The following is a 25976-nucleotide window of genomic DNA, read 5'->3' as shown; positions in this document are numbered from 1 at the left end:
ATAAAAGTATTTCAGTTATCAAGCAGATAAAGTCACTTTATTTACTTTTAGTCATACAAACACAGGGTCAAAAATGTAGTATTGCACTGAGATAGAAACAAAAATTTCCCACATAAAATATCAGATTTGCAGTCATTCTAATAATTTTTATAGACATAGTTCATATTTTCTTCAGAAAATAGGCATTTTACTTTTCCTTTTTCTTCTTCTGTTCCTTTTCCTTCCGTTTCTCCAAATAACACTTAAGAATGTCATTTAGTTGCTGCTCACAGTGGCTTACATGTTGTAATCCATTTTCCAATCCTAAAAGCAGCAATAAACAGGATAATTGCATTTCGCTTTATACAGCGTCCATTGTGTAATTAGTCTGTGTTGATGTGAACATCTGTTTTCCCAAGCCTATCAAATGGCTATAAGATTTCTACTTTTAAAATTGTTGTTCAGAGTTCAACCACTAATGAGACACTTCCCTTGATGTCAACTAAGTAGGTAAATAAAATAATTACTCTTTTGGTACCTATTCTTGCAGTGACCTGTTGCTTTAGAGATTGAGCACTCCCTTTGTAGTATCTGCTAAAGGTGAGGGAGGACCTACACCTGCCAAAAGGGGATGTGCTGCTCCAGAATGGAGCCTCAGGGATACTGGGGAGTCAGATTCAGCCAGAGTTTATTAAATGTACTTTAGAGATTTGGACACCATTTAATCTCTCACTTCTCTAGTTCAAAGAAGAATCACCCTGGAAGAATTTATGGTGAAATGCAACTAATGCTTTTGAGATACAAACTGTCCCATTTCAAAGGGGACTAAATCAAGTGCCAAGGAAGAGAGAAACTCTGACCTCTCTTTCCAACGTGTACATACTGCAGAGAAGAGAGAGAGACACAAAACTAAGGCTGTTCAGGCATTTAAACCCCTTTTAGCAAAGTTGCAAGGGGTGGAGATAGGCACCGTAAGTAGTTGGAGGTTTTTTTAAGCAGGATACTCAATGGCAATAAATGTCACAGCAAGTATGTGAAAACTAAAAAACTTATTTCCCTCAGTGGTCCACTAAACAAACACATAACAGTGACCTGTAAACAAAGTAATCAGGAATTACTTGGTAGAGTTAGCTGATCTCCAATAGCACTGGGTTTTTTTCTAGCAGCAGAAAATTTATCTTCCATAAAACCAATGAGGCCCTAGCTGCAGAAAGACACTAGGCATTTTTCTTTCCATTATTTAGCTACTATCCATTCAGAAATACTGCTGTATAGAACAATTTGTTTGTAACTTGTTTCTGCCTGGGTCTACTACATAAAAGCAAACTGGGAAAAGGACTAGAAATGCAGCAAAGGGTTTCAACTCCCCTTACTAGTGTGCTCTCTGCGTAGCTATCCGATGGCATCACAAGAAAAAGAAGTCCTATTACTGGATAACAAATACCCTTCAAGTATAAAAATAACTTGCAGATAAACTGCAAACATGCAACTTGCATGCTTGCAAATACTTGCATTTTCCTGTGCAATACTGTATTTTAGTATGCACACTATATATATTATGTTGTACATATGCATTATAATAAAATATATTATACATAGTTTAATTAAAGCTGAGCTGCATTATTTCAAAAATACAGGAAAACAAAACATTACCTTTGCAGTGATGGATTACTCTTCCCCACAGTCTGTTCCTACTTAAACAGGCCAGATTTCCAACAATTAACAAATGCCTCTTTGCTCTCGTTAGTGCAACATTCATTCTCTTTTCCGAGTCTATGAACCCAATTTGTCTTGTTCTTACACACGACAAAACAATGATCTCCTTCTCAGCTCCTTGGAATGCGTCGACAGTGGACACCTGGACAGCTTTAACTTCAAAAGCCTCTGAGTATATGCCGCTAAGCAAATTCTGAATCTGCAGACAAACAAGTATGGATGAGTTATGCTACTCACAGTCCATCACTTGTCTTGAGCAAACACTCAACAAGCCTGAGTCTACACAACATGCGAACTAAGAAGCTAGAGAGTGCAATGACAGTAAATCCTCATCTCATCACAGGAACATACTACACAATGAACCTGTGTTTGACAAAACACTGATGTTTCAGTGCAGCAGCCAGTGCTTTCGCTTAGTAATCACAGCAGCCCATGTCAGGCGTTGTGTGACTGGCTGAGGTACAACTCCAACCGTGCTAAGCAGGTGCCTCTGGGACCTGTTCTTGTCACACATACCAGTTTGTAACAAGCACCTCGTTAATTTATCAAACTTACGTACTGTTTAATTTGCCAATTTACTGAGTGTGCATATGGAAGGAAAAGAAATGGAAATTATTTTTTTTTTAATCATATATTTGAATTAAAATATTTTCAGTAATTTCTGAGGAAAAAGCACTTTTTTTTGATAAGAAAGAATTACAGTGAACTCTTAGTTTACTCAGACAGCATTTGTTACTCACTTATAGTTGACTCTTCCTAGTTGAAATAGAGCCTATGTTTAGAAAAAACAAATACATTTAAGGAAACTTTTATTGATGACACATGATACAAACCTTACACATCTGTGATTTATAAAGAGTAATCACACCAACTGCAGATCCTTCTATTCCACTTGCAACCAGAGACTGGATGAGCTTGACCGTAAAATGCACTTCTGCCATGTTATAAAAGCTGTTGTCTCTTTCAATCTGGAAATAGGGAAGAAAACTTCCAGTCAAGCACTCGCAAACAGCAGAATGCAAAAAGAAATGGAATAGAGGAAGAACTACGATATTGACTTTTTATACAAGAAATGTTTCAAAACTTACTTGCTCTACCCCATTAACACTATAAAAACATAGTGTTGGAAGCCAATCCACTAAAGGACTTCTATCTTGCTCAGAAACACCATCTGTGAGATTTCCTTCATAGAACAGCTCGTTGGCTATGGCACTAATAGCAGGGTGACATCGATACTGTGTCCGAAGAAGTATTGGTTTATGTCCCTAAAGAATTATGATATAGAAAGCGTGACTAGGAAAAGAATTAATAATATTTTGCAATGCTAGCTAGGTCAAATAAGTGAAAACAATCCCTGCAGTAAGCTGGTTTAACCTTCATACATTCACTTCAACAAAAGTTAGAACAAATACTGTAACCCCTGATTCTTCTACCTGGATCCAAAACTGCACAAAAAGATCAGAAGGCAGAATCTGTCATTGTTTTCATATCCATTCTTGTTTTACATTTCTTATGCTTACAAATTTCCATACACTCTGAAAATAGCATGTACAGATAAATGCAGTAGAATGGAATGTGATTAAAAACCAGGCTGAAACACCGATCCTCTGACATCTAAACCAAAAGTCTAGTGACTGCAGTGGACCTACAATTTCACCCTCCATCTTTTCTGAAGATGTGGTTAGTAGTACATACCATCAAGCAAAGACGATCAAAGAGAGTCTGCTCCAATCCCATTTCATGAACACTCTCAGATCCTTGAATAGTTGGCGGTAACTGCTTAGGGTCTCCAACAAGGACTAGCTTTTCACATTGAAACCTAAATAAGAACATTAAAAAGTAAGATAAAAGTTCTAAAAACGATGTCAAACTACTCCTAACAAAAGTGTGTGCTGTGTTCACAGATTGCTTTCCATCAGGCTCCCTTCTCCATCACCCTCTCTTTCCACAGTTAAAATAACATGGTAACTCAAAGAAGGCAGGTAAGAGCAGGCCTCAATTTAAAATTACTCTTCTTGCTTTCTAAGGTGAGACCTCGGAGTTCAGGTACTTAAAAAGACATGCAAATTTGGCAGTGAGGTTGTGTCACTGTTCACCAAAAGTTATTTGTCTGCTGAAACACAAAAGAAAGGCTGTACCTTGCAATAGGAAGGAGAGAAGCAGGTTCAGTCATCTGACTGCACTCATCCAGCATCACGACAGGAAACTTAAGAGTATTCAGACAAGGGAATGGGCAGGCAGCACATGTCACTCCAACTACTTTTACCTTTGTTATTAGCGAGGGGAAAATGGGTAGACAAAAAGTTAAGATCTTTTACTAGTTAATCTCTCTGCAGTACATAAATGTAGCTTTGACAGTAGAATACACCTAAGGTAATTTTTAGCAGTTCTACTGCATGCTGTGTCATACTCGCTGGGTCTCAAAAAATTATATTCTAACTTCCAGTAAAAGGCACTGTGTATGCACGAAGATGGATCTAAGGTTACCATTTCTTACGCTTGGGGTGCTTATATGTTAGAATTGTTCACAGATTCATGTATTTTAAAACCAGATCTGGTCTGGTACAGAGAGAATACAGGTTACACAATCCTCCAAAACCTTCTGAGCCCCAGCAGCAAAAGTGGCAGCAATGATCACTAGGAGTAAGCACAAGAAACGAAGTGCTCAGATCTACTTTTTTAGAATTGCTCTACCACAAGCTGGATTTTTTGAGCCTAAGACTGAGGAGAAAAAGCAAGTAACTGTAAAGAGCAGAAATTGAAAAGATTTCTTTACAGGAAGTAGTAATCTTAAAAGGTAATACTTAAATGAAATGTTACTTAAAATAGATTTAGCTCAGTCCTATCTTTTACCTTTATGACTATATAAATTTTAGTTTCAAGGTGACAGTGCAGACTAGCTGTGCTCACAATTTTTTCTCTCCCCACTTTGTAAGCTAGATCGGTAATATTAAATCAGATCACAATAAAGTTCAGAAAGGGTTTCTGTCACCTAATAATCACTAAACAGGAACTGCAAGTTCAACTCAGAGTAGTCACACACAGGTCAGACACCAAGCCATACCTGTGGAATCAAACCTGTCCTAGTCCTAACAACATTCATTTTATTTTTCAAAACGAGGAGCCTGGCAGGTGTGAGAAGGGATTCCCAGTTTCCGTTTGCTGGGCCTTGTGGATAAGACACAGCGAATCCCCTTTCCCATCCCATCACTTTGACTGTACCTGTTGCAGCATAGTTTTATTGGTCCCCAGTTTATGTTGCTCAATACTCTTCCTTACGTACATTTTTTCAACTGGAGTTAAATCTTCTTTCATTAGAGCAAGCAGCTCTTTTAACTGTTCATTCTCGTTTCCTGAGCCAGCATGTAAGCTTCAAAGAGATTTTATAACATGCATTACAATGACAGAAAACAACATTGCTTTCAGTGTTTGGTGAACACCCAATATCGAAAAATAATCACACTGTATGCATAACATTACTTTAGTACTTTACAACAATGTACCAATATATCCTGAATCTAGCTGAGGTAGACTACTCTAATACCTCCTTTAAAACAGACATTTATCCCACCTGCTCAGGCCCAACCAGAGACACACATGTAGTAAATGACTTCTCCAATTACACAGCTGATTTCAGAGCAGAGTAGAACTGAGGAGATGTTTTTCATTCTCATACCATTTTATACCCTTGGGATGCTACTGACACCGATGAAATTTAATCTTTATTCATCTTGAACTTTATTTTGTTCTCTCAAATTGTGTTGAAAGTACTATGAAGATTTCTTACTTTTAAGTAGTTAAAGGACAAACCCCAGAACACTACCTCAAAGATAACTTGGGTAAATAGTACAGAATTCATGAGTTGTTACCATTAATTCTCTAAATACTCAATTTATGATTACTTCCCCCTAATGCTTACCACTACAGCAGTACAAATCTATTTCAAGTCTGTCTGTTTTACTTTTCTCCTTTTGTAAACTCCCAAATCTGTAACCAGCATCATTTTGTTGCCCTCTACTACTTGCCATTTAAAAGCATTAACACTATTCAGCAACAAGTGACATTCCCAAATCAAGGTAAAATTTCTCTGCTCTGCAGGGGGGAAACCCTGAGATAGGTGTATTACAATCACATTTTGAAATACATCAAAATAGTAATTTTACAGCATGCAGACTATCATGAATCTTAGAATCGCTTCAGATCTCTCAGAGATTAAGATTCTTACCTGTAGGGAAGAATTGCTTTGGTGATTTTCCTAATACTTCCCACTCTGATAAAACCCTCAAATCCAAGATCAAGTAGACTTCAAAGAAAAAGAGATGACACACGTTACAAAAATGTAAAAAGAAATCCTGAAAAATTTCAAAGTGGCTCTAAAAAGGCTAATGGACACATCAGAAAACCGAAGAACACAAATTTCTGCGATTAATCAGATGAAGTAACTCAGGCCACAATTGAATAAACGGAAGTAAACTACCTCATCGTGATTTGTCTCAAAAACACTTAAAGCCTTTATGATTCTTTCTCAAACTGTCTTCCATTTGTGCTTTCTCTTCCTTCCTTTATTCTTCCAAACCATGAGTTTTATTTCATGTTAGCTTCATGCTGAAGCTCCCCAAGTCTGCCTCTCTGCCTCTCTCTCTCTCTCTCCATCCTTCCTTCCCTTGCTCCTGCTGCTACTTCCTAGAGATTCTTGACCAATACTACTTTCTGTCATGATGGGTTTTAATAGTAAAATTGATGCTTACAGTCCTTTAGCACATGCATGCTGTGCAAAGGAGCAAGGGTATAAAATTAAAGCCTCTGTGCTCTAGAACTTTCTAAAGAAAGAATACAGTCTTTTTTAAGTGTTACACTGGAAATATCAGCAAAATTATCTTTACCATATATGTGCATTATTGTTTTTGGAACACTAGTTTGTACTAATCTCAGTAACCTACCCCAGCAGTATTCTGTCAACAGCAACGTTAGTGGAAGAAGCAATCAGAAGTTTCCATGGAGCTGGCCTTGGACCCTCTGTAGCTTCACTGCTCTCAAAGAGCTGTACTAGGAACAAGATCACAACAGACAGCAGATAGCTCTTTCCAGCTCCAAAAACACCTGGTAATTTGGAAGAAAACACCAAAGTTAAAGTGAAAACTTCCTAGAGTACTGTTTTAATCAATTATTATAACTTAAGTTTATCTTGTGAAATATTGTGATGTGATTCCTGTAAAAACCTTGCATGTTTGCTTCAGCAGCTCCAGGTATCCAGGGGCAACCTGTTGCCTTACACTTTGCATTTACTGCCTGCAGTAAGTTTACAAAAAATTACAGTAGGGAAGCGAAGGTATTTTTCCTAAATTTTCTGGTTGAATACATGCATTACTTGCTAAGGAGAGTCAGTACATTAAAATAATAGAAATGCAAGTATCTGCATGCACATCCCTCATACCATGTCCTCATATACAGAATAAGGAATTTGAGAGACGATTATTTTGGAATGACTATTAATTTCAACTAGACTAACTTATCTTAACAAAAGTTCAGGCAATTTGAATCTGTGGTATCTGTACTAAGAGCACCATTATTGTCAATGTATTTACTTTGACAGGTTTATGGTAACTGCTTTTCAATCCTGATTTAAAAAAAAAAAAAAAAAAGGAGAAATCTTTGAACCAAGATCTTACTAGCCTTTTTGTACATGTTGAAAAGGGAGAAAACAAAGATAGAGGGAAGTATAAAGCATCAAGAAATAATGTGTAACAGAAAAAATATATGATAATTTAGCAAAGCTGATACATGACAAAAAATTTTTAATATGAACAGAAATAAGCTGAAGACACTAAATAACACTGATTTTGTGTATAGATCTTGCTAGGAAAGAAATCTATACTTATGTAAAATCTGCAAAAGGGAGAATGCAAACTCAAGGATCAAAACTTATGTGCTGATAGAATGGATGATACAATGTCAAGGTCATCAGAGGGGCCTCATCCAAGGAAAGAATTTACAGGAAATACATGAAGTAGGTGAGGACAGCAGCATTACAACAGAGTTTAAAACTATATTCCATACATAGAGGCAAGTTCATTCAAGCTCATCTTTTGCACTATATTTTAAATAAATCAACATTTACCTAGATATAAGAATCTCCCTTTCTGACTGGAATTGTAAATATATGATTAGTTTCATCACTGAGAGAACTTTGGGATATTTCACTAACACTGGCATTACATATTAATTACCATTTTTGCAAAGATACACTAGCAGCAAATTTCACAATTATTTACTATATACCACGTATAATTGTGATAGGGAAGATCTGATGTTCTTTCACTGATTTGGTATTTTCACAAGAAGTCATCATCTGAGCGATCTGAATCAGTGATGTAGCTTGATCTGGGTTCAATGAGAACATTTGGATCATCTTTTTAGCTAGTCCCATTGCCACTTCAGTGCTGACAGGTCCATACATCATTGTGTGTTTCAGGCTGATGGCAGGTGGAATGAATTTTCTCTTGTTGACTCTATTAGTAACATTTTCAGAATCAAAATTCCTAAAAACATACAATGGTCAACAGTTGTGTTAGAATACTACATATGTATCATTTGTACCTCATGGTTCTGATATTCTTACTGACATTGAAATGCTGAGGCCTTATGATTGACAGATGACATAATTAGAAGTTGCTGGCCCCTGCACCCTGACATACACCTGGGCTGTATATTATTCCTGCCCCTTATTACTTCCCTGGGTGAAAGCTGGATCAAATAAAACAGGTTTTGCGGTTTTACCATTCTTGCTGTATGTTAACGCTTTCAACCTGACTTACTCCAAGGCTGAGAGACTGATAACAAACTTGAGTGGTAGAAGAATGTAGTCAGAGGTAGCAGGGATTCATTTCATTACTTGTTTTATACAGTGAATTAAAAGCAGTCTTGGAAATATCCCTATATTGCTCTGATTCTCCAAGAAAATAGTTTATGTTTTGTTAAGTGATTCTAAAAATTGGGAAAGAAAAACAGTTCCACTGAACCCCTGTGAAACATAGACATTAACTTAGTACAGTCACTGACTGATCTGTATTATCAGTTTAACGGTCATAATAAATGCTCAATATTAATCTCGAGGTTGTAAAACGTGGGCTGCAGGTAAGTTTTAAGGAAAAAAAAAACCCACCTTACAATCGAGTAGAGTTAAGCAACCAATATATTTTCATTTCCACATAAATGAAAATTGCATTGTCAACAGTTCATTCCTTGCACTGTTCTGATTTTAGTTTTCCTCATCCGCTTTTTTAATAGGGCAAACTTAATGGTGCTTTTGTTGGGATATTATTTCTGTACCTATTGACATACTGTATGCTTATGTTATCACTGAAACAGCAACTTACATTTTTAGTAGATATGGTATTAGTGGTAATGTAGATGGATTGAAGTGCTCCTCCATATTTCTTAAGGATGTAAGCTCACCACTAGCATTACAAACCAGCAAGGCATGAACAAACACTGAAAAGGCCACAGAAAAATAAAATTAAGAAAAAGTGAAATTAGCCAAAATTTCAAATCAGCTAGATAGATTAATTACAAAATGCCAGAAGAGTAACTGGCCTGTAATAGAAACCAAGTTAACTCAATTACCATGTCTGACTGACTATTATAAGATAAGGAGAGACCTATTAGCCCTTCTTTTCAAGGTGTTTTATTTTGAAGTATTTGTGATTCCAACATCAGGAATCTTTGCTTAGGTAAAAGTCCATACTTATTTTAGAAATACTCGAGATATTTAGAAAGCTTTGGAATTTATGAGGTAAATTTTGTAAGTAAACTGCCACAGTAGCTAAGCAGAGGTTTTTTTAAAAAAGACAAGAGAGGAACATAACTCCTCCAGCGGGTCAGATTCCAGTTCCATCTAGCCTATTTCCAAAGTGTACAAAAGCCAGTGCCTAGGGGAGAGTATAAGAACAGAACAAATCATATTCAGTTATAAAAATATTCAATTATATTTTTCCAAATTCACTGCCAGATTCCTAAGGTTCTGGGGCTCAGGGACTGGCTAAATAACAGGTTTCTAATGTTTAGTAACCCACATGCCTCTATTTTGCTGCTGTTTATCACTGCCATCAGCGAAACATTAAAGCTGTATTTTCATACAACTTCAGCTTTAAGTTTTGTAATGGTTATAGAATGATGAAGTAATCTGTATTTATGATCACAAAGAAAGTTAAAACCAAAGATTTCCTAAGAAAAAAGAAAATGCCATGGTTCAACAGCATTAAGACAGAAGAGCTACATATTAACTCTTCCAGACCCTGACTGCTCAAGAGATCCTGTCCTGAAACTCACACTCAGGGAACAAACAAAACCAAAACTCCAACTATGTTTCAAGCCCACGGCTTTGATAGCATGTAGGCCCAGAAAGAGCTTGTGTGATGTTGTATTTTTTCTCCTAGATTTTTTAGTCTTCTGAATGTAATTCTGAACAGGAGTTTAACGTAGGGTCACTGAATAGTGCTTTGCAGGAACTCTGTCCCTAATGATTACACAGAAAGCCTGAAAAAAATCTAATTTATTAACTTAAAACACACAGTTGAACTGCTTGAGGTTAAGTGCTATGAATAAAGCCTTTTGTGATCAAGCACACAATTTTTATACCGCATTAAAAGAAAATAAGCAGAGGTATATTATTACTAGCTTCAGAATGACTACATAATGCATTATTTTATATTACATCTTTCTTTCAGAAAAAACCCAAACCGACCCAAAACTTTAGATCAATTCAACAGCAAAAATAAGCAACTTTTGCAACGGTTGGCAGCCCATTCATCGCTTTTCTGTGACATCTATAGCACACATATGCTGTTCCTCTGTGGACTTCAGGCCCACTAACCTCACTGTTTCCAAAACACTAATGACAAAAAATATTACAATACCTCAAACAAAAATGTTAAACCAAAAAGAAGGATGGCTGCAACTTAGTTCAGAACGGCTTGCTAAAAGACCAAAAGGTCAGCACATCATTAAAAACATTAAATCAGTGCTAGGTTGAGTAATATTTTCTTTTAAAACTACAATGATGAAAATAACTAAAACTACACAGATGCATTCTTCTTGAATTCTGAAACACTCATTTTTTAGTCATTCTAGACTATAGCAACAAATGCACAGAAAGGAACATCAGGACAGCCAAATCACAGATTTAACGTGGCTTTTTATATAAATTTTCCATGGCAAGTTGTTTGGGGTTTGCTTTTTGTTTTTCAAGGATAGTGACAACATATTCCTGTTACCTACACTCTTAACAGACAATGTGCATTCTGTATTACATTATTTTATCATCATTTCTTCATCACCTGTTTAGAATTTCATACCAGCTACTCTGCAGGTTTAATTGCATTAAGTACTGTGTTCAAATTACATAAAGATACAAGTAAAAAAAAATACTGTGAATAAAATAGTGTATTAGATTTGAGATATTCTGATCTCATCCTTCATTGCTGTCCAGATTCTTGCCCAAACAGTTGTTTCCCACAATTTTTAATTATTTGGTGTAGAACTCACTATTTGATTGCCAGTTTGAGGGACAGTAGCCTTTCAGTGGTAGTAATTCTACTTCATTGTTGGAGGATGGTCCAAAGAAAGCACTACTTGCAATGAAAGTATCAAGCGGATCAAAGATCAGAGTCTTCGAAACAACCCAAATATCATCTGTCAAAAAAAATACAGAGTTCTCATAAGCTTCTTCTACTGCTGTATTTTAAGGAAAATGAAGCTGGACAAAATAGCTCAGCATTTACTAAGCTGCAAATTAAACAACCGCTAACATGTAAGTAAAGGGTTTTATAAAGTCCTAAATAAGTTAGTTCACTTCTAGAAGAATAAATAAATAGTTTGCAATTCTTCTAGTACTTACTGTCTGAAATTGATAGTAACTGTGAAATTCTCTCCTGATGCACTTAGCAGCATTTGACTTCCGACCAATATGAAGTCTTACTGATTTTGAGAGTATTTGGAACAAATCACTGAAGTATACTACAAATCTAGTTAACCACACTTTTGCCAAAGAATAACAAGTACTGAAATAAACACATATTTTCCCTTCCCTTTCAAAGTTTGTCACACCTGAAGAGACTAAAGCTTACTACACTACTCCTATACCAGGTCTTGCAGAGCACAGCAAAGTTAGGAGCAATAATGGTGTGTATATAATTGCCTATAACAAAAGTGATAGAAAATTATCACACACAAATAAAAGTTTTGCCCAGGTAGAGCTTCAGGATTTGAAGTTACAAACCCCCGATTTGTTAGAACATTTCAGTCTGTACATAAAGTGTGCACAAACACATTTGTTTCCACCTAATTTTCTCTGTATGATTTTCAACAGCAAAAGTGAACAAATTATGAAGATATGGGTGTCACTTCAAAAATTACTGAAGTTAAATGAACTATTGAGACTACCTGGATCAAATCACGGAATGTCCTCCAACTTTGTGACATTTCACTAATTTAGAAGAGATATGCAACAACTACCGAAACAGCAATTTTTACATCAGGTTTTCCTTAAATATCATACTGGGCCGTCCTGAAACCACATGATTCACAGATTTAATACACTCCAAACCCAAGGACATAGAATTTATATTTTTCTAAGACAGCTGAACATTTACAAGAAAAGACAAATTAATGAGATACTTGGTTGCCCTTCTAGAGTGAGAATTGAATTATCAAGATTGTAGGAGTTTAAAAATAGGATTCAGTTTTTTTCTTCAGATTAGAAATTAAGACTTTAGAAAGGTACATGACATGGACAATTCTTCTGATGATTGAGATTTTCTTACCTTTGCTATAGAGAGAATAATGCTCCTTTCTGCTTAATTTGAGGTATAATTTGGTTTTGGAGTCACCATCAAATCTGGCAGGTGTATTCATAAAGTTCTTGAACTTGCCACACCGCTTCCTCTGAATTTCAAAAGCTTTCCTGTTAAATTGTTATTTTTAAGAAGTACGTAAACAACTGGCACATTTTGGACTTGCCACCAAAAATAAGAAAGCTCCACAGATTGGACCAAATTATGCAGCATAGATCATGGTGGTTGTTCATCATCTTACATTACAGAGTTTTAAATACATTTATTTTGACAACAAAATACTTTTCTCATATTTAGCCATAATTAAATTGTTTCCCCAACAGTAGGCAGCATAGATAGCTTTCGATACAACTTCTAACATTGAAACTAGAATCACAAACAGATTAAATCAAATTCTCTTATGAAAAATTAAACAGTAATCCAAATGCAACAATCAAAGGATTTCATTGAGCAATTGATCAAATTGCTGATAAGCAATTTTGATTCTTTCTGAAGAGTGCCGACCTGAAATGACATTGCTATGATTATTATTCCTTCACTAATTTGTCTTTTATGTTTCTACACAGAACTGTAGTCTCTTTAAACAGTTAGTGAAAGTGTCTGTTAAATGCTACTGAAATCCAGAGCCGCTGGAATATTTATAAATCCTGCAATTCACATGGCACTTGTGAAAACTGCATAGTGTTTCAGAATACCTCACCAAAAGCTGGCATCCCTCATAGAGAGAAATCTTTTGACTTCTGAGGTATGTCCCAATACTTTTTATATCATGAAGCACTACACTAGGTCTGGATTTCATCTGTGCAGGGTTCACATCTTCTATCCATTTGAAAAATGAACACTGCTCAGCTTTTGGGGCATCACAGGTATAGAACAAACGACCCTATGAAGAGGGGGATGGGTGGGGAAAGAAAAAAAAATGGAGAGGGGGAAAAAAAAGAGACAGACCATTAGCACATTAAAACAACCAAGGGGAGATGTGTGTGGAAAAAAAGTAAAGCAACAGACCAGTACTTGCTACTACAAAAATAAATGAGATAAACACCTGTGTTTTCACTGTGTTTGGCTGAAAAACATGAGTGTGTTCCCAGAACTCTCAGCTTATAAAGCCAGTGTGTGTAATTATACCTTACAGAAATCCCACTTAATGTAGAAAATTAAAAATTCAGGTCTTTACCTATAAAAAGCTGTTTCTGTATGGAGAAAACTATCAGCAATTCTGGACACTAGGGGATAGTAAACTGATCTTAAGAGCCATCTCTATAACACATCACTTTAACCTGCAATTGTACATCATACAGAATTGCCCTGTTATTGTTCACACAATACAAACTATAAACCAAACAAACGCCCCAAACTAAACAAAGAATAAACAGCACCTTGTTTTGACCTTCTTTCTTAACTGTAACAAGCTTAGCAGGATGCATGTGATTGCAGAGTAGAACGCAGCTTTCTTTGCTCTCACTTTGCCCATCTTTCAGTGAAGTGTAAAATGATACATCCACTTTTGAAAGAGCATTGTGTAATCTTTGTGACAACTCAAATAGCATAATGTTTAATTGCTCTTGACATAGAAAGAAGAATAAAAGAGTAATTAGCACAGCCTTAAAATGGTTACAAAAGTACACAAGATTCAAACAAAATACATTTTCATTTGAAACCTTCAATCCCAAATCTAAATCAAAATATTTAACGAGTCCTAAAAGACACCATGTCGCACATGCAATTAATTCACATATTGCACATGCAATTAATTTGTTCTAACTGCCTTACTTTCATCCAAATCACATTTAAGTATGTGACTCCAAACAGTCCAAACACTAAATAGCCATTGAAATAATAATAAAAAACCCTTAGATAGGAATGTAAATCCTGGTAAGCAGGCACAAGGTTACATAGTTGAACCAGAAGTGCATTGCTCTTTCGGTTTGTCTTTGCAATTTTGGGTATAGACTGAATATATTTCAGTATATATATCCAAAACCAAATACACACAGTTGTTCCAACAGATAATATTGATGATATCTGTCCCTCTCATCCTGCTTTGTGAAGCTCCAGAAATACACTGTTTAAAAATGATGGCATTTTACATAGCATTAGACATACCTGTCAGAGCAGCTTTAAAAATCTGTTTGTAATGAACATGAGACGGAAACACAGTTGGTATGGAAATCTTTCTTTTAGGAAGGTTAGCATATTTTACTTTATCCACATTAGGAAAGGACAACTCAGAAATTGTTATGTCCTAAAACCAGAAAAATAAGCCATCAAAACTTGCAAAACTCTGAATAAGACAAATTTTGATAAATGGCTGCTTGTACAGACATGCCAAAACTTAATCATTTTTCTTCTCTTTTTCCTTTTTTGCTTTTATATATTGTGCTCTCATTACCAAGTACAACTAAACAGAAATATTTCAGGACTTCATATGCTGCAACTAGAAGTTTCAACATGAAGACTATGAATGAAGAGTCAGTCTTCTAGAAGCAAAATACAAATCTCCTTCACCACAAACGCTTGCAGACTTTGTTAACTGTAAGTACAGGAGCATGTATTCAACAGGACTGCCAACAGGAGTAAAATTAAGTACAGCTGGAGCTACAGCATAGAGCTTGGACTGCCATTTAACATGTACCAAGAAGTTAAAATTTGCCCCTTGACAAACAGTCTGCATTTGTTATAACACAGATAATACTTCTAACAGCTTTACAGTAAATTATGTAATTCAGAATCATGTTTTCAGCCCTAGACATGGGGAAGGAACACACAAACCCCATTTTTAACAGCATTTCTGCACAAAAATAAATCAATTGAATGAAACTCTAGCAAAGGCAATATAAGGCATGGGAAGAATGAGACGAGAGCGCTTTGGGGAAAGCGTACATACCACAAACTACCCCTGTGCCTCCTACCCTAACCCTAACCCAGCTAGTCCTGAAGAGCTTCCATCTACCTTACACTGCAGCAGGCATCATAATGATAACTCTTTTCATAAGCTTTTTAAAATCCAATATATATTGATAATATACACAATGTGTATACCAGTCTGTAAGTGAAACATACTAATTTCCACACCTCTATTCCACATTTTTTACTGTACAAACAGTTTTAAAGAACTAGAAGACACAGCATACTAAGTTTGTTAGATTTTTCCTTTTTTCTTCTGATGCATTTTCATCAACTCTCAAACACAGGAAATTGAAAACTTTTAAAACTTGACTTGTGGTGGGTTTGGGTTTTTTTTCCTATTTACTCCATTTGTTTAAGACAGTCTACTGGTCACAAACAGTTGTGCTAGTTTTTTAGGTGCTCATTCAATGCCATAAAATACTCTTCCACAATAATAACTGAAGAAATATACAAAAAAAATTAAAATCAGAGACTGAGACTATGCTTTGAAGCAAGATATGGGTGTTCATTAAAATGATGCTGATTTCACTATTGAGAAAAACATGCCTTAAAAATACATTTTTACCAATTATAGATAACAAAACAGCCCAACAGTTTTTATTTCATCTTTCTGCCATTAACATTCAGATTAAAAATCTAAAGATGGCACTGTGTGTGCCAAGGAATTACCTTTACAAAGGATTAGTCACAGCACTTAAAAAATACATTAGCAGCTGCTAGTCTGTAGCTGAGACTCTTATGTTACTACCTATGTAGAAACATTTCATCCAATCATACTGATATCATCTTGCAGGAAATCAGATAAATGCAGTTACTTTGTTCAGAAAAATGTGTTTCTGCCACTTACAACTGTATTTGCTTGAACAGTTACACACCTGGCCATCTCCTATTACAGCATGGCAGCTCAGATGACTTAACACCTTTTGTGTTGCTTCAGCCAAAGGTGTCTGACTTAAGTGCAGAGAAAGTAACTTCCTCTCTGAAATCAAATCTCCGTTGCGGGTATTTGCACAGCAATTACCAAGCATGTTCTTTGCTGTCAGCAGAGGTGCAAAACCAGGAGCACTTTTATTCACAGCACTGCTCTCTTCTGTGTCACCCCACAGCATTCCAAGGACCTTCTCAGCACAGATATCATCAGCTACCTCCCCATCATCGCTGTTTTGAGTTATCAAGTCACACTGAGCACTGTTTTGATATTTTAGCCACTTGCTTTGTCTATATTTTGAAGTCGCATTAGGGAATACTGGTTGTATGGATTCCCTTTCTCCATCTTCCATATTCTCTCCAAACACAGAGGTTTCATAATTTCTGTCCTCAGGGCTAGAAGCACTAATAGGAAATACTGCTGACTTGTTGTCTATATGGACTGCTGAAGAGCTGAAAGATTGGTGGACCTCCTCCCTGTCAGTTGGATAAACTGTGTCAGAAATCTTCTCAGTGACAGGAAGAGTGACAAATGGAGTTCGTGTTTTAATTGTGGGTTTGAATCTTGAGAGGTTGCATTCCTCTGGATAGCTGGATTTCTCCTGTGCTGTAGGGCAAATACATCTTACAAGCAATTTGTAGCACTTACAGACAGCACATTAACTTCAGACGTAAAAAAAAAAAGAAAAATATAAGAAAGAGTTCAAAGTTTTTCCTTTTACATCCTGTCTTCTAATTGGCAAGTTCTTTGTATCATGTCTGTGCAGTACCACACTAAGTTTCCATAAGACATGAGTGATTTCAACTGCCATTCCTTTAATACCTATATTAATTTATCATAATAAATTCCTATATTAAGAACACATTTCTGTAGGCCTCTACTTGTATAAAAGAAAATATTTGGTAGAAATTATTTAAACATCATTGTATTTTGGAGGTCATTAATCTGCTATTGTTGGTAGGTCAGTGACAGCTGTTAACTGGAAAACAGCCAGCTTAACATTTGCTCCTTTTTCCAAAAATATCACCCACAGAACTGTGTAAATTAATATTAACCACTGTAGATAAGTAGGCTTCTAGTACCACAAGCACCCTTTTGACTAAATTCACTATCAGTAACAAATGACAGCCACTGATAGGTGTCAAATGGAAGTAGGTCGGAGGACAGCTGAATATGGAAGAAAACTGAAAGCGGGTAAATAAATGAAAACATTAATATAAATGAGAAACTTAGCTTACAGCCTTTTTTTTTGTCCCCAAACTAGAAGCTGATTTTGCTTTATAAAATTAAATCATTCTACTGAAGTCTCTTTCAGGAGGCTATAATTGGTAGGGGGGAGGCATGGAATACAAGGACAATTCAGCTGATTTGGAAAACATTGTTTAAAATTTTGCTTAAAAAAGTAGCACAACCCCGCAAACAAATCAAACTCTGTAGTTACCCAGACATATCTCACTGTATTTCAGCACCCAGGGTAACTGTCTTTTATAGTGCAACTTACTGTACTTCAAAAATCCTCAAAGATTCTCTAGCAAAAAAATATTATAAAGTGCAATTATAAACTATAATTTCTTACTGAAAAAAAATTCTGAAAGTTCTGGTTCACTTGGCAAGATCCTGTGTATCAGGGGTTCCTGGATGTCTCCAATAGCTTCCCCAATTCCTGAAGCTGGAGAAATTGTAGAGTCTGGATCAAGTGAGGAAGTCAGTTCTACTGATGAAATCACCTACAGGTGATGAGTTAACATGTAAAGTGAATGACTAGAAAAAAAACCCTTTTGTCACTATACTCTCTTTCCATCATTGTCAACAATTGAAATATCTTTCAGAGTTGAGATAAAACGGTTTCAAAAAAGAAATTGCTACCATGAGCACACAGGAAATAAAGCCAAAATGATCTAGAACAGACAGTAAGTTCACACCTTGTCAGGCTCCCATGAAGTCCTCTGTGTTTGTCTCAAATCAGAACAAGAAGGTAAGTCTGACATTGTCCATGGTGGAACTTCAGAATACACATTCAATACCAATGCTAGGAAAAACACGCAAAGGACAGCAGTCATTCAGAATAATTGTTCTAAGGCCAATTGCATCCATTCTACTGTTACTTTCGCTTACAGGACTGATCTGTTCTCGACTCTTTAATAATGTTTGACTTTTCTTGAAAATTTTCTTCTCTGATAAATGTGATATCATCCTCATGATGACTTCTTGAACCTGGAGACTACAAAAAAAACCCTATAAATAAAAGCTTGTCAGAAATTAAAATGTTTAACCTCTAAATAAATACTATCTTTGTGTGAATCTTATTTCTATATATAATTCTTCATATCTCTGGCACAGTCTGAAAGTAAAAAATGAAAAATCAATTTTCTTCCACTACTTTAAATACTGAAATATATAAAAAAAAAAAAAAAAAAAAAATTAATCTTGCGTGTCATGTTTCTTTGCATCCAGGAGGAACAGAATCAGAATCCAATAAAGAAAGGTTTAACCTTTGCTTTGGAACTCTCTAACAGTCGTAATACGTAATTTCACATCCAGTTGAGGTGAATGTTATACTACTACCACCAGGAAACAATCACTGTAAAAGCTCTCTAACATTTTTCTCTGGAAAAAAAATCTGTTTAATATCACACATTATGACCGTGTGCATTATTCAAAGTGAAACAGATCAGAGGGAAGAAAAAAAGTTACATCTCACAAATACATAGTCCTGTGACAAAGGTAAAAATAATCGCCCAACTGCAAAGTTTAAAACACAAAGCACTATGCTCAGTTCTTGATGATTCTGATATGACTGCATTCTAAAAATGAACTCTTTTATCCTACATTTGCAGAATGCTTTCTTTCACTACGGTTAGGTAAGAATAACTTTGAAAAAAACCACATTTTACCTGTCTGAAGTCAGAAAGGTCATAATGGCTTGAAAACAGGGGTGACAAAAATCTCTCAGCTGCAAACTCCATATTATTTGGATACTGCAACCATCCTAGCTGTGAGTGAGGAGCTCTCAACATTATCTCACTAGCTGCTGATCCCTTTACTTGGTGCCCTTGAAACACAACAGGCTACACAATATATTGGAATTATCATTAACTGAAAATAAGTACTGTTCTGGAATTAACTACAATCAATAAAGGCACTTTTCATACACACAACAAAAATAATCTGTTGGAAACTGCAGAAGAGAAAATCTATGCTTTTCTCTTTCTTTCTCTTGCACTCCTGCAGCCCGGCAGTCATAAAGTTTTTGCACAAATCTCTGTCAACAGAAAATTGATATTCTGATGTAGTACATTTAGTTTTGGTTTTGTATTGTAAAATTTGAGTTTTAAACTCTCCGTGGAAAACTTTGTACAGACAGAAGTACTAAAAAGTGGTGAGAAGCCCATTATAAGACTGGTTAAGTATTTATTAGGACTTCTTGCAATATATATATATAATATATTGCAAATAGTAAACCATTGAATTGAAACTTAAGAAACACTATTCATTATGCTTCAGTTCCACAGAAACGGTACCTTTCGTTGGCAATCAGATGTCCTAGGGTCCCTCTGGGCCACAGCTATTGGTAGAGTACATGCCTCTGTTTTTTTTAAGAAATTGTCCACATAGTTGGGCTGCAAATAAAAGCATCAAAAGCTAGTTAGTCTAACAAATTAATAACCATAAAGAATAAGAAATCTCCTGTATTTCTACAAGAGAAAGCATTTTAAATAACAGCCTTTTTATTTGGAAGACAGAACAATTCACAATAGGATAAGAAACTATGTTTGCTTTTTAAATGAGACATGAAAAAGAGAATAATATAATCTGATATCTTTCTTTCACTTTGGATGGATTGAAAGCAAAAGACTATTAACAGCACTGAACAAAAATCAATGTGAAGCATCAGGCACAAACAGATTTGTCAGTATATTTCAATCCAAGTGCCAAAATTCCCAGGAAAGTCATGCATTCAAAAAGGTAGTGAAAGAGAAATAAAAATAGATGGTAAAAGAAGATGGGGTAGGAAAGAAGTACTAGACATATTAATGTGATATTCAATTTAACTAAATATTAAAATTTGCATTAAGTTTCTTGTCATGCATTAGGCCTCCTGAACATTTATTGGCAATAGGGTGTGCAAGAGGACATCTTCTGTTTACTATCAGCTTCTGGGTCAATGCCTCTAATTTCTAGCTCAACCTCTATGGCGTCATAAACCAGGAACTTTATTCAAGAAGCCTGGTGGAAAATTAATTTATCTTGTACAGACAGATATACATAGTCAAAAATTGGTTACCATAAGGCCAGAAGAATCTAAGTATGAACAGGAAGATGCCTGTGTACTTTCTGAGTAACACATTTCTGTAAACTGCTTTATCGCTACAAAAGATGGAAAAGCATAAGTTAGTTATAGTATTCTTTCTGCACGAAAACATCAGAATATTTACTGGGCTTGCAAACCTTACCCATGCACATAAGTGCACAGTTAGGCTCTAACTAAACTAAAACAAAGACACAGACTTGGAGCCCATATTGTTGTTTTAAACGTTAAAAATTGCATGGGGGAACCTTCGTAACAGGTCACTCCAAAAGTATGACTTCTGAATAAGAATTGTGCAGTGCGAGAGGTTAGAGTACAGAAGTCAAATAGGTACAGTGATAAGAACTCGCTTTAAAAATAGAAGCTGACCTAACCTTCATCTTTCACAAGGGGTTCAAATATCTCTTTAGAAGTCTCTGATTCATGTGCTATGCTATTATTTTCCACCATCTTTTGTAAGCTTTCTAATGCTGTGCTGTGTTGAGTCAAAGCTCTTAGAAGAGCAATATTGTTTGCCAAATCAGGAAGATCTGATGAATTGTCAGCCATTGCCATGCATTTCAGGCAATCCAGTCCTATTCTTTCACCTTTGCAGGCTTCAAAGGCATTTATGCTCTCTACATTTTCAAATGCGGTTTCACCTATTGCTGTTTCCTCTGGAGATGAAGGGCCTTTTCCTAAAGGACAGATAGAACTTCTGGAAATGAGAGTATTGTCCTCATGTGAAATGCCAAATACCTTTTGATGGTCTTCTGCAATATATTGGAGTGAGTCATAGCTAGGATCCAATTTTTGTGACAAAGCCAGCAAAGAACTACCTGGTTTAACGTCATCATGCTTAGTACCCCAAAAGTGTTCTAAAGCAACATCTGGGGATTTTCTGCATCCAAGCTGTATAACACCTTCTTTGGTCCGTTCATTCATTGCAGAAATCATTCCGCTGGTAGAAACACATGACATACTTTCAGTTTTCTCAAACATATTGGATTTAGGGTCACATTCATTAACATTTCTGTCACCAGGTAAAAGACCAGAGCTCCTGCTTTTTATCCATGACGTGCCATTAATGGTATGCACTGCACAGCCATCAAGATCTTTCTTATTGTTTGTAGCTTGAACACTTAACTGGCTTTCATTAATCTCTTTTACACTGCACCCATCACCCACAAGTTCCACTTCAATTCTGGTCTGGTTTGCAGAGTCTTCTGCAATTCTCCCTGTATCTCCAACATTGTGGTCACAAAGCTGAGTTGACATACCCCCAGTGGGGTCATTTCCATCGTCTTCCCCGTCAAATGTTGAACATTTGACTTCTTTGGTTTTACCATGTGTCACTACTTCACAGCAAGAATGAAGTCTTAACAGACAATTTTGTGCTACATCTTCCTCCTTTAAGCAGTCTGGACTTTGTGAAAGCATGTCTCCTTCAGCGAGCTTATTCACATCTCTTTCACATAGGTCTTCATTGCCTGTATCATTAAAATCAAAAGACTCCATTAGATTGAAGTTAACCTTCATCACCTGTTCATCTGTACCACAGTCTTTGTCATGCATACTTAATATTTCCTTTACAATTTCATTTTTAGTCGATGTTACATCCACAGAGAGCTCCAGGTCATAAGGCACTCTTTCTGAATTTTGTCTTGGTTCACTTTGCAACTTCACAGATGAATTCTCCTTAAGACCATTACTCACTGAAAGCTCCCTGTATCTGGAGAGATTGTTTTCAAAGGTGATTGGACTTGCCAAACATGAAATGTCACCTGAGGATGGGACAAACTGACTATAACTCATTCTACTTATGGTGGATTCAGGTAGGAAGCAACTATTTGTACTGCAGGGATCTTGTAAGTCTTGACTTATATTACTTGCCTTTTTATCATGTCTCTGTCCTATGTCTTCTTTATCACAAGGTTGTTCAGCTGAATTTAGAAACATTCCAACATTACATTCTTTTGTATCATTTGCAGTTCCCTTCATAAAAGGCAGGTGCTGAGTATTTTGAACGAGTCTTTTGGCAGGATCGCCTGAAAAAGCAGGTAGGATTGTGCTTTTTTGGTTATACAAACTGTCTGTGTTTTCTGATGCCTGAAACCTGGAAGGACATTCTGTGACTTCAGATGTTGTTTGCTCTCTGAACCCTTGTGTTGGTTTAGAGTTCAGAAGAGCTATAATCTGTGCTGTGCTCCTGATGTTGTGTGACACTGCCCTGTGACCAGCTGCCTGATTACTAGATTTGGCAGGCCAAGTATTTAGAGGAGATTCTGGTTTCACAGTGGACTGATCACAGTTTCGCTTCTCTGTCTCCTCACATCTGTCAAGAAACGAAGCTGAAAGCAGTGAAGAGAGAGACATGTGTTCTCTATCATCATCTGTACATGAATCTTCATGGACGTCTGCAGGTAGACTTGTTTCTGTATCCTTCTTGCAAACCATAGAAAATAATGGAGAGGTACTATAGAACTTGGATGGAAAAGTACCCTGACACTGCTTAGATAAAGGCAATATTGTTTTTTCTCCATCTTCCATGGTCGTTATTTTCTTTTCAACTTGACGTGGCCCTTGGAAACCCTAAAAGAGAAATTTTAAATTAATTCTATTCAGAAATCAACATCACATTTTGTAATCAAATATTAAAAACAGGGCACACTCCATAAAATCTAATCTGATCAAGTAGTACATGATTCCACAGGAATACAGAAATAATCTCAAACCCTTGTGATTTTCACTGCAGCCTTAGCAATAGCAATCCTGCTAAATCAAACAGATTTGTAAAGTCTGGAAAAAATAGCTACTGCTTCTGGCTCACAGTTCCAAACAACCAGGAAGACATTATCTATATATTTATCATTCATTAAAATATGTGCCCTTTATGTTTTAAAGTGCATGTTAACACTACACATAACTTTTGAAATTAAGACATACTGTAAACTTCCTTTTCAAACCGACAGACAGATGTCTTTGAGGCAGAACACAAGGTTTTACGGCATTTTTATCCACTGGTGGAGTTTCTGCTTTCCTTGGCTGATCTTCAAAAGATTTTTCATTCACTTTTAGTGCTTCAACTGTTATCAAATATCGTTCGCTTTCTAAATTATCTCCGGCATTCACCTAGAAAAAAGAAAGCAGCAGTGTGTATATAATAGTGCTATATAAGAAACAGTAACAGTCTTCTAAATAAACAGAGTCTTCTAAACACTTATTTGTAAAGATTTCAGGAATTTACACCCAGTTTATCACAGCTGCCATATAAATATTTAGATTAAAATATACATATACTAGAAGGTATAAGCACTTAGCTTCCAGTTATATTTACTTAAAATATCACTGTGATACACTGCTTTTACCCAAAAGGAATGAAATTCCATAAAACCTCTATCTACACTGCTTCTGAAAAAAAAAAAAAAAAGAATAAACAGAAGCCGGTTTTGCTTTTCATTACTTGCAACACAGCAGATTTTCATATCCTCAATAAGAAAAAGTACTACCTTAGTTACCAAACACAAGTTTGAAATGCTTCCCAAAAATCAAGCATAAAAATTAAGAAAAACTCCAAACAAAATATACCTCAGATTTTATAAAAATACTCTCCAAACATTGTCCTTTATCATCAAACAAGATAGCCTGCAATGAAAAAACAGAATTTTTAATAACTAATTTTATTTCACAGATCAGCTGATTGCCACTGACAATCCATCAGTAGCAGAGGATATTAAATCCAACGGTATTAAATCTGAGTTGTTCACCTTATTTCCACCAGTTCTAGTCCTCAGAATTCCATCTTGCCACGTTTTTGATTTTTTAATTTTTTGGTGCGTGTATAATACCTGTTTTAAACACAAAAAATGTTGAAATAATAAGTAAGAAAATGTTTAAATAAATATTGCATCTACTATGTATTTTAATTTATTTCTACTTCATTGTACATAGTGTTAAAAATCACTTACAGTAAAATCCTGAGAAGCCATTGCTTTAGCAAAACAGTCGTCCAACAGCTTATTTCACGAATACTCACGTCTTCATACAGCCTGAGAGACAAGAATCCACCAGAGTTGTTAAGGAAATGTATTGGCAAAAAAAATAGATGCCAGCTCACTGTTTTTTTTCTCCCTCAAAAGAAGAGAGCTAGATGCAAGACAACGTCAAAACAGTGGGGTATAGCTGACGATGTGTTGTATTTACATATAGTGAAAATAATCTAATAGAAATACTGGTAAAAAGTGGCTTTTTTATAGATGCCAATGTATATTCTAACTTTAAAGGGAATTCATTCATTTAAACAAATAGCTGGCAACTCTGAGAACTCCAGTGATCATACCACTATTCAGAATTAACAAGTTATCCCAAACAGGTTTACTCACAGAAAAAAAAAAAACAAAACACCAAAAAACAAAACAGCCAAACATAGAAGCTATTAACAGAATTATTTTGTTGCAAATTTACTGACTCTAGACTTGGTCATGCATGCTTAATTCATGTTAATGATAACTGACTCTCAAAACCAGTTACCCATGAAGTCAAGCTTCTTTACATATTTCAAGGTAGATCAAAATAACTTTTAAAATATCCTTTGTTGATGAGACCAGGAACAAATCATTATAAAAGCAACTCATCTCTAGAAGATGTGACTTACTGCCTTATAATATTAGATCAATGCTGCAGTTTGCATCCGTGTCTGGAGCGCTGCACCTGCGACCTTAATTCAATCCGTTAACAGCACTGCAATGAAAACGATCGCAAGAGACAAGTTAAGATGGGCAGCTCCTCTCATACTTTAAGCTAATGATGAACAGTTTAAATTAAGAAGAAAGATTCACACTGCTTCTTACGGCTGCCACCTTCTTGGCCGTCCCCGGGTGTTTAGTAAGGTGTAAAGGCTCGGAAATGGACACCCTGAAAGGACACAGAATGACTCCTATAGCTATTAAAAGCCACTGGACGAATGCGAACACTTACTATACCTCAATACGGAGCCCCCTGGGAACAGGGATGAAGAAGAACGCTGCCAACACACATTCATGCAAACACGCTATATCCCCTTTCTCCAGAAAGGCCCAGCAAGTCCTTTTTAACCCCATCAGCCACAAAATTTCCCTTCAGCACAAGCGCCGTTTGATCCAACCCGCCCCCCAGAGGCTTCACCGAGTTCCAACGGGCGGGCCCCGGGCGCGGAAACTCACCCCCCAGGCGCCCCCGCGACCACTGCCACCCCCCCCAACTCCTACAGGGGCTGTCGGCTCCGGCTGAGGGGCCGAGCAGACACCCCGGCCCTACCCACCTGCCC

The 25976-nt window shown here is 36.2% G+C and overlaps 1 protein-coding gene across 1 annotated transcript; it reads right to left on the bottom strand.

Annotated features, from left to right (window-relative positions):
• ZGRF1 (zinc finger GRF-type containing 1) lies at positions 1–24720 on the bottom strand. The gene is made up of 28 exons (XM_026848046.1): positions 24640–24720; positions 24439–24519; positions 24260–24316; positions 23618–23803; positions 21067–23263; positions 20669–20751; positions 19905–20003; positions 19278–19451; positions 18499–18604; positions 18306–18412; positions 17960–18110; positions 16331–16989; positions 14652–14790; positions 13925–14109; positions 13241–13428; positions 12516–12655; positions 11239–11385; positions 9072–9186; positions 7975–8234; positions 6636–6795; positions 5921–5998; positions 4918–5065; positions 3834–3961; positions 3391–3514; positions 2784–2960; positions 2529–2663; positions 1633–1894; positions 1–303 (listed from the first exon to the last, which is right to left on the bottom strand). Exons 1-28 carry the CDS (start codon positions 24658–24660, stop codon positions 188–190), a joined length of 6423 nt encoding a protein of 2140 aa, XP_026703847.1. The 5' UTR covers positions 24661–24720; the 3' UTR covers positions 1–187.
• Positions 24721–25976: the final 1256 nt, after the last annotated feature.

The sequence above is a fragment of the Athene cunicularia genome (genome assembly GCF_003259725.1).
Source record: "Athene cunicularia isolate RWA chromosome 4 unlocalized genomic scaffold, athCun1 chr4_part2, whole genome shotgun sequence".
Classification (NCBI taxonomy): domain Eukaryota; kingdom Metazoa; phylum Chordata; class Aves; order Strigiformes; family Strigidae; genus Athene; species Athene cunicularia.
This window is presented reverse-complemented; position numbering and strand designations above follow the sequence as displayed.

Bases quoted from the DNA above. Each gene is read 5' to 3' on its own strand.
- ZGRF1 (XM_026848046.1), bottom strand. From the start codon at position 24,660: ATGGCTTCTCAGGATTTTACT. The intron at 13,429-13,924 runs GTGCTGTTTATT...CCCTCTTCATAG, and splicing joins AGAAAGAAGGTCAAAACAAG to GGTCGTTTGTTCTATACCTG. The intron at 5,066-5,920 runs GTAAGAATCTTA...ATCTCTTTGAAG, and splicing joins AAAGCAATTCTTCCCTACAG to CTTACATGCTGGCTCAGGAA.